This window comes from Chiroxiphia lanceolata, chromosome 27 (assembly GCF_009829145.1).
Source record: "Chiroxiphia lanceolata isolate bChiLan1 chromosome 27, bChiLan1.pri, whole genome shotgun sequence".
Lineage (NCBI taxonomy): Eukaryota > Metazoa > Chordata > Aves > Passeriformes > Pipridae > Chiroxiphia > Chiroxiphia lanceolata.
Window position 1 is genome coordinate 5,920,967 of NC_045663.1, and position 12,749 is coordinate 5,933,715.

At 61.7% G+C, this 12,749-nt stretch overlaps 1 protein-coding gene across 1 annotated transcript; it reads left to right on the top strand.

Moving 5' to 3' along the window:
• The first annotated feature begins 8,181 nt into the window (after positions 1–8,181).
• Positions 8,182–12,414, top strand: IL12RB1 (interleukin 12 receptor subunit beta 1). Its single transcript, XM_032712135.1, has 14 exons — positions 8,182–8,422; positions 8,512–8,678; positions 8,759–8,910; positions 9,387–9,441; positions 9,603–9,707; positions 9,791–9,873; positions 9,954–10,179; positions 10,272–10,442; positions 10,522–10,623; positions 10,717–10,857; positions 10,949–11,092; positions 11,221–11,317; positions 11,402–11,483; positions 11,566–12,414. Exons 1-14 carry the CDS (start codon positions 8,253–8,255, stop codon positions 12,058–12,060), a joined length of 2,190 nt encoding a protein of 729 aa, XP_032568026.1. The 5' UTR covers positions 8,182–8,252; the 3' UTR covers positions 12,061–12,414.
• The last annotated feature ends 335 nt before the right edge of the window (positions 12,415–12,749 follow it).

Below are 12,749 nucleotides of genomic sequence, written 5' to 3' on the forward strand. Positions count from 1 at the left end.
CTGGGGCTTCCTGAGACTACCCTGCCACCCACGGGATGCTTCCTCAGAGGGCACCCACCCGGCAGCATACCGGCAGCACCTTGCAAACCTCCCTCCCACGTCAGCTTTTCACCTTCAGTCAGGGAGATCCCCAGCACAGACCCAGTGACACCCATCCTCCTCAGTGCCGGTGACAAACCCCTGCATGGTGGCACACTAGGGCCACTGGAACCTTCCAAGCCGTGAGGGATGGCATCGCCACACTCACTGGGCCAGTGCCACAGCCAGAAATCCTAGTGCTGCTGGGCTGGGCAAGGTTTCAGCATGGTAAAAGGGGAGCACTGAGCCTGGCAGCTCCTTTCCCCTCACCTCCTGCCCAGCAGCCATGAGACACCAGTACATGGAGGCACCCGAGGGTGCCACCAGACTGCCTGTCCTTGTCCCCATCTCACCCCCATCACAAACATCCCAAAAACTCTCTCCCCAAAGCCTCAGCTGAGCATCCACATGGCCACATTGTTTTTCCACATGCCACACTCACTGGGGAGCAAGGGGTGGCCAGTTAGGACTAGTGGAGGGAGGCAGTAGGCAGGGAGCCCCCTGTGCAGGCAGAGCACAGGCAGCACCCAGGCTCCTGCCTTCCTGCCCACAGCAGGTGGCTCTGCCCATTGCTGAGCAGCAGCAGAGCTCTCCACTGGATCCCTCTCTCCCTGGCAGATGGATGGAGGCACCGGTGTCCCCCGTGGGTGCCAGGCAGGTGCCATGGGGCGCAGGGCTAGGTGTGACTGCCAGTACCAGCACACCTGCTGCACCTTGTCCCCGGGGCAGAGCACAGCTGGCACACTCCGCAAGGTCTTGGCAGCACCCACAGGGGCTTGTGGCATCTTGGGTGGGGGGCACCCATCCCCCAGAGCAGCCCCCATCCTCATCTTTCCCCACGGCAGAGCAGAAAAGCTGATGAGGGAGGTTTCTCAGGCGCCCTCTCCACTGCCACCCTGCTCCCTTCACAGTGCCCTGTGTGCCCTGGGCCATTTTTGAGGTGCTCACCCCTCACAGGGATGCTCAGAATCTGTGCTTGAGCTACTGCCACAACATTCCCACTGGGGTTCCCCAAAATGGATCAGCTGGTAGCAGAATGAAGCCCATCAGCACAGCTTGGCTGGTTTTGGGGTGTGCAGGGCTGGGAACAGACCCCAGTCGCATCACTCCTGTGCCCTGTAGAAGACAGTACACTTCTGGGTCCCCCCAGGGCATCCCCAGAGAGGGGGACACACCTTGTTGCCCCCATCTTCACCTCTCTCCCCGCCGATTCCCCGGAGCTGGTGGATGCAGTGCCCAGGGAGGGTTTGGGGAGGTCTTACCTCTAGGGGTGCAGGGTTAGTAAGGGGCTGCAGGGGTTCAGCAGCGTCGGGCTCTGGTTGCTCGAAGACAAACTACAAGGCAAGACGAGCCGGCGCGTCGTCAGCGGGTGCCGGATGGTGCTGGAGGGTCCCTCTGTGGCCGCGGGGAGACAGGGGCCAAGAGCGAAGGGAACCGGGGCTAGAGGGGCGCCAGGCAGTGGGAGTGAGGCAGAGCTGGAGGGGGAGCGCAGGGGACAGCAGGGACGCTGCGGGGTCTAAGGCTGCGGTGGGGAAAGACACTCGGTCTAGCCCCGGTGCTGTCACCGGGGACTGTCACCGGGGGTGCGCGGCTATGGTTGCAGGAGGAGGAAGGGTTGGGAGCTGCGGCCCGCGGGCGAGGATGCAGCGGGATGGGAATGGACGGGGATGGGAGATGCTCCGGGTCGGGGAAGCAGGGGGACGGGGATGCCGCGGGGCCTCGCCGCCCGCCCCCGGGGCCGATAACGGTACCGGCGTGCCGCGCCCTGCCCTGGCTCCGACTCACTCCAAGGTCAGCGAGAGGATCTTCAGCCTGTCCCGCCGCGACTTCATCCCGCCGCCGCCGCCCCGCTTTGCTCCCACTCCGCTCCCGCCGCCCCGGTTGCCCCAGCGCTGGGCGGCTCCCGCGGGCGGGCGGCACTGGCGGCCCCGACGGGGCTCCCGGCTCGGCCCGCCGGGCCCGGGCCCGCCCCCGCGGCTCGGCACTGCACAGCACGGCACGGCTTGGCTCCGGACGGCTCGGCATGTCTCGGCAGCCCCGGGGCCCTCGCGAACCCGACCCGGTCCACCCGGTGCAGCAGCGGCCCCGAACCGGAGCGCTCCGGGATGCGCTAGGGCGCTGCAGCTGCTGAGACACCGCAGCCTCAGCACAGCTCCGATACAGCCCCAGTGCAGCCCCAGTGCATCCCTAACACCCCGGTGTGGCCGCAGTGCATCCCTAACGCAGCCCCAGTATAGCCCTAGTACTTCTCCAGTGCATCTCCAGCACACCCCAACACAAAAAACAGTGCAGCTTTGCAGCAGCCTCCTACCACACCCCAGTATACCCCAGTACATCCCAATACTGCTTAGAACACCCCAATAACCCCCCAGTACACCCCAGTAGACTCCAATAGTGATTAGAACACCCCAACACACCCCAGTGTACCTCAGTACACCCCACCACACCCCAGCAGATGCACAATCAGGTACCAGAGAACACGATGATGCCACCTTGGATTTGGGCACAACAAGCCCTGGTGCCATTCAGCATCCAACCCTGCTGCTGCCAATGGTGCTGGTGCTGTGTCCCCAAGCATGTCCCTCCTGATGACACCCCACCCCGTGACCCAGGTGGCCCAGCTCAGGGACTTACGCTCTTCCTCGACGTGGCAGACTCAGTTCTTTCTGCAACGAGAAAAGCGAGAAGCGGGGTCAGAGTGTGACCTCGGGAATCAGAGGGTGCCCACCTGCAGGACCCCTGCTCCTGCCAGTCACATGGCAGCACCCCTGCTGTCACACTAGGCTGTCACTGCAGGGTCAGTCCCCACTCACCATGCCCAGGGTGATGGTGACAAATCACCTGCCCAGGGTCGGCGGAAGGGAACACCTCCTTACAGTGTCCCCGGGGCTGATGGCCCGATGCCAGGCCCAGGAGCGATGGCATGAAGGCAGTGGAGTGGGAGCAGCACTACACACCCATCTGGAGCACAGCCTCAGGGTAGTGGCTATGCCATGTCTCCCACCCCGTGCCCCCCATTCCAGGACTGGGGAGCAGCCGGCAGCCCCTGAGTTGTTTATTTTCCAGCCACTGGGAATATTTCTTATGAGAGCTGTTTGCTTGCAGGTGGTGCAACAGGCCAAAGCGCAGCTGTGGGCAGGAACCCCAGCCCATGCCATCCTCCTGGTGTGCCAAGCACTGTCCAGCTCTGACAGTGCCCTGGTGACCACCTGTGTGCCACTGGGTACACCAGAGTGTCACAGATGCCACCGGCACGCTGTGTGGATGGGCCGGTGTGTGACCTGGCTCTCTGTGGGATGCTGGGATGTGGCAGCTGCAAGTGCTGGTTAATGCCCCATCATTGCCCTTATCCTGTGCCCACCGGTCCCACAACCCTGAGCAGTTCAGACCCATTCCTAGCATGGGCAGGGACCTCCTTGAGGGCAGGGACCACTGCCACCCATGTGGGGACACCCAGCAGCACACACAAACCCCCCAGTCCCTCTGGGCTACCCATGCCCTATCCTGCTGCCCACACCACACAGCCCCTGTGGAAATCCCGGGATTGGGGCGCTCTGCAACGCAGTGATGCAGCAGCATTGCCATGGCAACGGGTGACATCATGCCTGGGTGCACAGGGACTCGGCAGCCCCAGGCCTACGGGTGCGTGTCTGCCCTGGGGTGGCGTGGGTGCAGGGAGAGGGCACACGGGGTGGGAGTGGGTGTCCCAGTGCACCCAGCTGCACTGGGTGACCCCAGGCCTGGGCTGGGGAAGGGGATGTGGGATCCTTGCATGGAGCGGGAGCCCCTCAGCACCTTCACTCAGCCCTGCCATCAGCCAGTCTGGATCCCCACCCACACCCGGACTGTGCCACCGGCCACCAGCCCCCACGCAAGGGTAGAGGCAGGGAAGGGTCACACGGAGGGTTTTACTGTTCAGCCATGTGCAGATGGGGCAGTGGGACAGAGGACACACACCCTTGTCCCCCATGCCCACCCCCATGCTCACCACAACACAGCCTCCCCACCCATCTATGGGTGCAAGAGCGCAGAGCGATCTGTGGCACCCAACACCCATCACTGCCAGGTGCTCTCTGGCCATGCTGTGTCCCCAGGGGCGCCCAGAGCATCCCTGATGGCCGTGAGGACCTCGGTGGGGCAGTGCCACAGGGTCAGCACCCACAGCTGGCGGATGTGGACGCACATCCAGCACGGTGTGTCTCCCATCAGCAGGTCCCAGTGGGAAGCCAGGATTAACCATCAGCAGATGAGGAAAGCATCGGGGACAGCATCAAGGATGGCATCAGGGATGGCATTAGGGATGGCATCAGGGACAGCATTTCTGCTCAGCAGTTCAGGATTAGGTCCTTGGCAGGAGCCCCTTCTCACCCCTCCTGCTGTGGGGACAGGGGCACACGGCCAGGTCCCACAGCTCTGCTCTTCCCAGGACCACCAGGAGCGACCCTCATGGCCAAGAGCCCCAAAGCCCACAGCCGTGGCTCTGTCCATCCCCATCCATGGGCGGGCAGCTCCCAGGCAAGGTTCTCCCCGGGCTGAGCGTGCAGTGGAGCACAGCTGCCTGCGGAGCTGCCAGCTCGGATGAAGGCAGCGCCGTGCCATCCTCCAACCGCCCCGACAGCTCCGCCCGGGCCCCCCGGGAACTGCAGATGGAGATGGAGGCGTGAGGTCACCCAGAAAATCCGGCTCAGCACTCAGCAATGTGAGCCGGGGGGTCTGTGGTCATGACCCCTCTGAGCATGGCAGTGGGTGTCCAGGGTTCCTGAGGGATGCAAGATGAGCACGGAGAGTGGGTGTCCCTCAGGCTGGGGAGCACGAGCACAGGGTGGTGGATGGGGCAGCTGTTCAGTGAGGTGCTGGCACAGCAGTTTGGCACGGACTGGCATTGTGTGCCAGACTGGAGGGACCACGGCGCTCCCATGGGAGCCCCCACACAGTTGGGTGCCCCCCACCAGCATCCCATGGCATGGCTGGGGCTCACACCCTGCCCTGCTCCCAGTGCTGGGTGCCTGGCTCCTGTCCCACCTGTCACACACTGCTCACACACAGCACCCACCTCTTGCCCTCGTAGCACCCACCTCTCACACACAGCACCCACCCCTCACACACACCCTCACTCAGAGCACCCCACTCCCACGTGCAGCACCCACTTCCTGCACACACCACCACACAGAGCACCCATCTCCCGCTCACAGCACCCACTTCTTGCACACACAGAGCACCCACCCCTCACCTGCAGCACCCACTTGCACACGCAGTACCCACTTCGCATGCACCCAAAGCACACACTGCTCGCTTACAGCACCCACCTCTTGCACATCCATACCCCACAACACCCACCTCGCACCCGCAGCACCCACCTCTCGCACACCCACACCCGGAACAGCCGCCTCTCACTCAGAACAGCCGCCTCTCACTCAGAACAGCCGCCTCTCACTCAGAACACCCACCTCCCACCGGAGCACCCGCCTCTCACTCGCAGCACCCACCTCTTGCACACCCGCACCCCGAACACCCACCTCCCACCCACAGCTCCCGCCCCCTGCGCCCCCGCAGCACCCATCCCTCGCAGACCCGAGCACCCCCTCGCCGCAGGCTCACCGAGACCGGGCTCCCCGCGCTCCCTCCCTCCCCCGCCCCGCCGGTGCCCTCTCGCCGCGCGCGGTGCCCGCTCACCGTGCCCCGCGCCCACCTGGAGACCCCGGCGCCGCAGGATGCTGGGCTCGTCCATCCCGCCGCCGCCACCGCCTCCCGCTGCGCCCGCTCCGCCCGGTGCGCCCGGTCCGCCCCGCCGGTGCGCCAGGGGCGCCGCCCAGCGGCCCCGCCGCGTCACCGGACGCGCATCAGCACCGGCACCGGGGCTGGCACGGCACAGAATGGGGCTGGCACGGCATGGAGCTATCACAGCACAGAACTGGCATGGCATAGCATGGCACGGGGCTGCCACAGCACGGCACTGCATGGCATGCAGTCCTGTGGCACAGAACTGGCATGCCACGGGGCCGGCATGGCATAGAACAGACTGGGACTGCCATAGTCTGTCTGGCTCGGTACAGCTCAGTGCAGCCCAGCATGGCACAGTCTGGCATGACGGGGCACAGTATAGCACATCATGGGGTTGGCATGGCATGAGGCTGGCACGGCACAATATGAGGCTGGCACAGCACAGAACTGACATGGCATAGCATGACACAGGGCTGGCACAGCGTGGGGCTGGCATGACATAGCATGACATGGGGCTGGCACATGGGGCGTGACACGACATGCAGCTGTCATGGCACAGGTCTCTCACGGCATGTATCATGCTGGGGCCAGCATGATACAGTGTGGCACAGGGTTGTCACAGCATGGCATGCAGCTGGCATAGCACAGGACTGGCCCAGTCTCCCTGGCTTGGTACAGCTCAGTACGGCCCAGCATGGCACAGCCTGGCATGGCATGGCATGGTATAGCACATTATGGGGCTGGCACAGGGCTGGCACAATCTGCCTGGTTCAGCACATCCCAGCATGGCAAACTCTGCCATGGCATGGCACAACAGAGCATGGGACAGCCCAGGACCATCACAGTCTTCCTGGCTTGGTACAGCTCAGCATGACACGGCCTGGGGCTGGCACAGCAGGGCATTGGTGGGAGCTCAGTGTGGTCCAGCCCAGGTCTGTCCTGGCTGGCATGGCACAGCACAGTGTTTATGACCTGAGGCAGCACTGCCCAGTACGGTCCAGCATGGCATGGCACAGCCCAGTGTGGCATGGCATGGTAAAGCATGGCCCAGCCTGGCCAGCATGGCACAGCACAGTCCAGTCAGGCACGGCGTGGTCCAACATGGCACAGCTTAGTGTGGCATGGTACAACATGACCTGGCCTGGTTCAGCATGGTACGGCAGAGCCCAGTCCAGCCTAGTACAGCCCAGTCCTGCTGTCTGTTGTGGCCCAGCAAAGCCCAGCATGGCTCAGTTCAGCACAGTACAGCTTGGTGTGTACCCGCACCCCAGTGGGCAGGACAGGGAGGGCACACAGGGAGGCAGGAGGTGCCAGGGGCCCTCTGTGCACCCATCCCAGCCGTGCCCACACTGTCCCAGCACAGAGACACTCCCGCCACCAGTGCCCTCCGGCCCCAAGCGAGCACCACACAAGGATCCACTTTCTGGGGAAACAAGGGGACTCTGTGCATGGCCCTCGGTGCCACCCGGCTCCACCATCCCGAAGTCACCCGCCCGTCACACGGCTGCTGGTGCCCTGGTGCCACCGTGCTCTCCCACTTCACTGGGGCTTTGTTTGTGGCGCAGGGAATGAGCTGTGCTGGGAACGAGCACAGCAGCCGGGTTTGGAAACACACACCCCCCTCCCCAAAAAAAGCCTGGACAACCCCAACCTTGGAGATTCGCCCAGTTACAGGCAGAAGATCAAAACCACGCTGTGAAGTTTGCAAAAAAAACAACCCAACCAAAAACCCCAAGACTCATCTTTTGCTTACCTTGCGCTTCTGGCTGTGCTGGAGCACGTGGCACAACTGGGACATGAGGTGCAGCCGCAGGGCAGGGCCGGCCCCATCTCGGCAGCCGTGCCGGCAAAAAAGCGGGATATTTTGCGTTGCTTTCTCTTTTGTTTCTGGTAAAAGTGAGGCAGGCACTCACGTCTCACGTTCTGACCTGCCTGGGAACGGCCGCCCTCCGGTGCGGTCTGAGCAGAAGAGGAAACACCAGGCACGGGAAGCTGTGCTGAGCACCGGGGCTGCCACCACGCCTGAGAGGGGCACTCATTGGGTGCTGGGGGATTGGGCAACCAGGAAGGGCAGGAAAGCCCTGAATCTGGAGTGGGACACTCCGGGTAGGCGATGCTGGGGTGGCTGCTGGCAGCACTGGTGGCGGGCGGTAAGTGTTGCCGCGGTGCTGGGAGATGAGAGATAACTTCAGAAGACTTTCAGTGAGTGATTTGGGGGTGATAAGGCCAAGGGAGGTGGTGCTGCGATGGAGATGCTCACCCAAAATGACAGGGATGGAGTAAAGGCAGTGAATCCCTGCTGGCAGTGGGCAGGACTGGGGTGAGCAGCACCAGTATCACTGGGGATGGGGGAAGTGGGGGGTCTTGGTGAGAATTGCTCATGTGGCTGCTCCAATACCCCAGTCGAGCAGCATGGTGATCAGGCAACAGCTACAGCGCTGCTCCCTAAGTGCATGGGAAAGGGTATGGGATGCGGGAGCCCCCAGACACTGCCCTATACCACAGGCACCATCACAGCCCAGAACTTCTCCTGCTGGAAGAAATGCAACTCCCTCAACTCTTTCCACTGCTCCTGGTCACCCCTTGGCCCTGCTGGCAACACCTCCTACTCCCTGAATCTCTGGTGAGTTGGGCATTGTGGAGGGGGATGGGGAGCCCATGGGATGTGTCCTGCCTCATCCGGATTTGACCTTGTGCCCACTCCCTCCCCAGCTGGCAGCACAAAGGGTGTAGCCAGTTTGATGCACACAAGATGACAAACTACAAACTGCCACATCACAAGCTGTACATCTTAAACAACGCTGTGGCCTGGGTGGAGGCAAGCTGGGAAGGCCACGTCCACAGGACCCCCAATATCACATTTGTCTTCAACGAGGTCGGTAAGTGCCTGTGGGACCAGGCTGAACACCAGCACCAGGGCCAAAAACTGCCAAAACCACTCAAAACAACATCTTTGCAGAAAAGCCAGATCCACCTCCTTCACGGGTGCCCTTCTCCAAGACTGACGGCCAGCTGAGGCTGCGGGTGCCACGGCCACAGTGCCCTCGCATGGACCAGCCAGCAGAGCGGGAGGCTCGATCCTGGAGGGCAGGAGACAGCGGCTGGACACAAGTAAAAATGCTGTTTGCTGGAGCTGGGACAGTTGAGAGCACTATGGCAGCCCGGGGAGTGTGGGGGCTCAGTGATGTCACTGTCCTCCCCCCCCAAACCCAGCCGTGCCCCATCTGTTTCGCTGCATTATCGGCTCTGCCTCATCTTCTGGCCATGGGATCCTGCTGCTTCCCATAACAGGATCAGGCCATGATTCGAAGGGATTACACAGGCAAAATCCCAGATTATACTAATGACGACAACAGATGAAATCTGGAGGCTTGTCCCCAGTGAAGCCCCCGCAGCTGGGGACCCCCTGCTCCTCTCAATTGCTGTCAGGAGGGTCCCAGGGTTGAAGAGGGGCTACCCCAACCAAGGAAATCCCTTGGGCCACCATGTCCCCTCTATTTGTTTCTTCCAGCGCCTGGGATGATTGCAGATCACACTGATGGCCCAGTAACATACTGGTTTTCCTAGGAGGGTGTCTTCATTCCCAGTTTTCTCTACAGGTGGAATGTATGACCGTGATGGTGAAAGATGAAGATGACTCAGGTTGGTTGAGCCTGTGGGGATGTTGGGGACAAGCATCTTCCGGGAGTATTCCCAGGTTCTGTCAGAATGCTCTGCCCCGTGCTCCCCCCCAGCACCCACAATGGCCAAAAACTGGGGGAAAGAGGGGTCATCTCCCACCTGACCCTGCCACTCCTCTCTAGTGAACTGTACCCTGAAGGGGAATGGCACCTTTGTGGTCCAGCTACGGCAAAAGACCTGGAGCAGCTACTGGAGCGACTGGAGCAGCAACATCTCTGTTCCCGAGGGTGAGGAAGAGGAGGGGAGGCTGGTGGGATCCTACCAGCTCCCAAAAACATTGATCGCTCAGTCAGGCTTGTCCCTCCTGCAGAAATCCTGGAGAGCCCAGTGCTGAGCCACCAACTGGAAAAACTAGGCAGAGATGGGCAGCGGGTGCTGAGGCTGAGCTGGCAGGTACAGCGGCATCCCTGGGGGCCCTCCTGAGTGTCCCCCCCACCATTTCATCCCCCACACTGTCCACTCTCCCTCCCCAGCCAGTCCTCAAGGGACAAAGGGATGTCAACTACACACTGCACGCCCACATGCCAGCGTGTGGCTGTGCTGAGCTGGACGAGGAGGATGTTGTGGTGCTGGGGTGGGAGGTGAGGGAGCACAACCTCACCCTGTCTGGAGCTGAATACGAAATCCTGCTGAGGGCCGTCAACGCCGCTGGGCCAGGGCCGGCGTCACAGCTCCATGTGCCGGCAGAGCAGCATAGAGGTAACTATCCCACAGGAGGGCCAAGCTCCCCTGGCAGCCCCTCAGGGAGTTGTTATTTCCAGCTGTCCCTCACATCCACCATTTCATCCCAGATCTCAGCTTCAAGGATGTCAGCGTGGCCGGTAGCACCGTGACGGCACAATGGGAAGCACCAATCCCGGGAGAGGCCTATTGCTTCGAGCAGCAGGTCCTGGCAGAAGCCCCCCAACAGGGTGTCTGCATCCAAGAGGAATTCCCTGCCAAGAGCATCCACGTGGAAAAAGGCAAGGGAGCACCCCAAGCCCCCCACCTGGGGTCAGAGCTTGGTGGGGGTCTAACCAGCACCCCCGGTTCCTACCCCAGGAGCACTGGGAGCGCCGGCGTGTCACCGCCTTGCTGTGCACGGCTGGGACCCGGAGCGGGGCTGGGCCACCTTCGCCCTGTGGCACCACTATGCCAACAATGGTATGTGTGGGAGCACAGCACATCCATGCCTGGTTTAACTCCAGAAAGGGGTTCCTGAAACACTCCCCCATTTTTTGGCACCACTACCTGTAGGCTCGCTGGCCGTGCCCATTGACATCAGCAGCGGAGATGCCGGCGTCGTCCTCCAGTGGAAACCGTCCCCCCACGCCGCCTGTCCTGGGGTGCTGGCCAAGTACCTCATCTGCCACATGGCCGAGAGGGACAATGTGACCTGTGAGTGGGACTCCCCTAGCCCTGTGGGGCAGGAGGAGGGTGCTGCCCAGGCAGCTGCCAGACTGCTGCCCACTTGTTGTTGTTTGCCCAGACAGTGAAGCTGATGCCACAGCAGTGAACTACACCCTCGAAAACCTCCAGCCCGGCACAGCCTACAGGGTGGGTGTTTGGGAAGTGACAAAGGACAGCGAGGGGACCTGCAGTGCTTGGAAGAAATTCCAGACCAAGGCATTAGGTAACGGTTGGGATCCCATCCTCTCCTCACTCCCCATGGGGTGCTCACCCTCACCCCGAAATGTCTCCTGTGTCCCATGTGGGGTGTTGGGGACAGGAATGCCACCACCCAGCCGTGCCTGTCTCCAGGTCCTCAGGGAGCAGTGTGGAGAGCCAACCTGAAGTACCTGGGCATCTCGCTCAGTGTCCCCGTCATGGCTGCCATCTACCACTTGACCAAAAAGAGGTGACAGCAGCACCCTCGGCCCCCACACAGCTCAGGCCACCCCCCATTGCCCAACCCCTCACTAACCACCCCTTCCCTTCCCAGGGCTCGCCACCTCCTCTTCCCACCTCTTCCCAAGCCCGTGGGCACCAATGCCATCCAGTTCTCTGCCAGCGAGAAGGGCCAGGTGAGATGCAAGGTGCTGCCCACAAACACCCACACATGGTCCTGGTAAGGGACATTCCACCCCAAACCCACTCAACCCTTAGGGCCAGACCTGGATACGCCTCCTGGAGCCCTCGGAGAGGTTCAACCCAGCTGAGCTGCTGCTGACGGAGCTGAATCCCAGCAAGGAGACAACTGACACCACCACACAGACTGATGTGCCACGTCCCAGCATGCCACAGCCCAATGTGTCACAGCCCAGCGTGCCACAGTCCAGTGTGCCACAGCCCAACGTGCCACAGCCGAGTCCTGTGACGGAAAAACCAGAGGAGGTGCTGGTGGTGTGTCCGCCAGGCTGTGAGGAGGAGATGACCTTTGCCTACCGCAGGCAGGAAATGCTGAGCCCAGTGGGATTTCCACCGCCTGGCAGCACTAGTTGCACTGGGCACCCACTCGGCGAGGAGGAGGAGGAGGAAGAGGAGGGAAGGCAGGGGCTATGCCAGCCGCTGATCCCCATTGCCCTGCTCATCTCCAACAAATCCATCGTCATCAGGGACCAGGAAGGATGGAATCCATCGCCGGAGAAGTCGGTGCCATAGCCATCACCAGGCTGGAGCAGCAGGGATGGACGGCAGGAACACGGTTGTCCAATAGGGTGCTGAGTGTGTGGGATGCTGGGTGCCCACCCCATGGGATCATGGTCAAGCCAGCACTTTCAGGGGGGTTTCTGGTTTCCGGGACAAGGAAGGCGATGTCTCTGGATTCTGTGTTGCACCATGTCAGGTTTTAGCCACACACTTCCCAGCCTCAATTTTTCACCAGGAATAAAAACCAAGGGATGGTGGCTCCAGAGTCTGTCCAGGGCTGAGGGTATTTCCTTGGCTGGATCAGGAGGAGAGGCAGAACTTCATCCCTGCCAGCTTCCACTGCTGGGACCAGCATCCCCTCCATGGGATGGGGACACAAAGCACCAAACACCATCTACCTGCAAAAAAAAAAAAAATCGGCAAAAAATAAAGAGGAAAACAAGCAAACATAAAAAATTTAAGTAACTCCACAAAGCAGCAGGGCTGAGATGGTTTTTCCTTGCCTGACCCGGGCAGATTGCAGCACGGATTTAGAGCCGAGGGCCATCCATGGCGCTGCAGAGGACACAGCCGGTCTGGGGTGATCCCTCGGCCCCCCCCAGCCCCTTCGTGTGGGGCCACGTTGCCGCCTTGGGTTTTATCTGGGGCAGAATTGGAGATGAGAAGCGTTTTGTGGTTTTCTCTGCCTGGCGGCGTCGGTG

Coding starts and splice junctions, on each gene's coding strand:
- IL12RB1 (XM_032712135.1), top strand. CDS start 8,253: ATGGGAAAGGGTATGGGATGCGGGAGCCCCCAGACACTGCCCTATACC. Junction 10,624..10,716: donor GCACCACTATGCCAACAATG/GTATGTGTGGGA, acceptor CACTACCTGTAG/GCTCGCTGGCCGTGCCCATT. Junction 11,484..11,565: donor CTGCCAGCGAGAAGGGCCAG/GTGAGATGCAAG, acceptor CTCAACCCTTAG/GGCCAGACCTGGATACGCCT.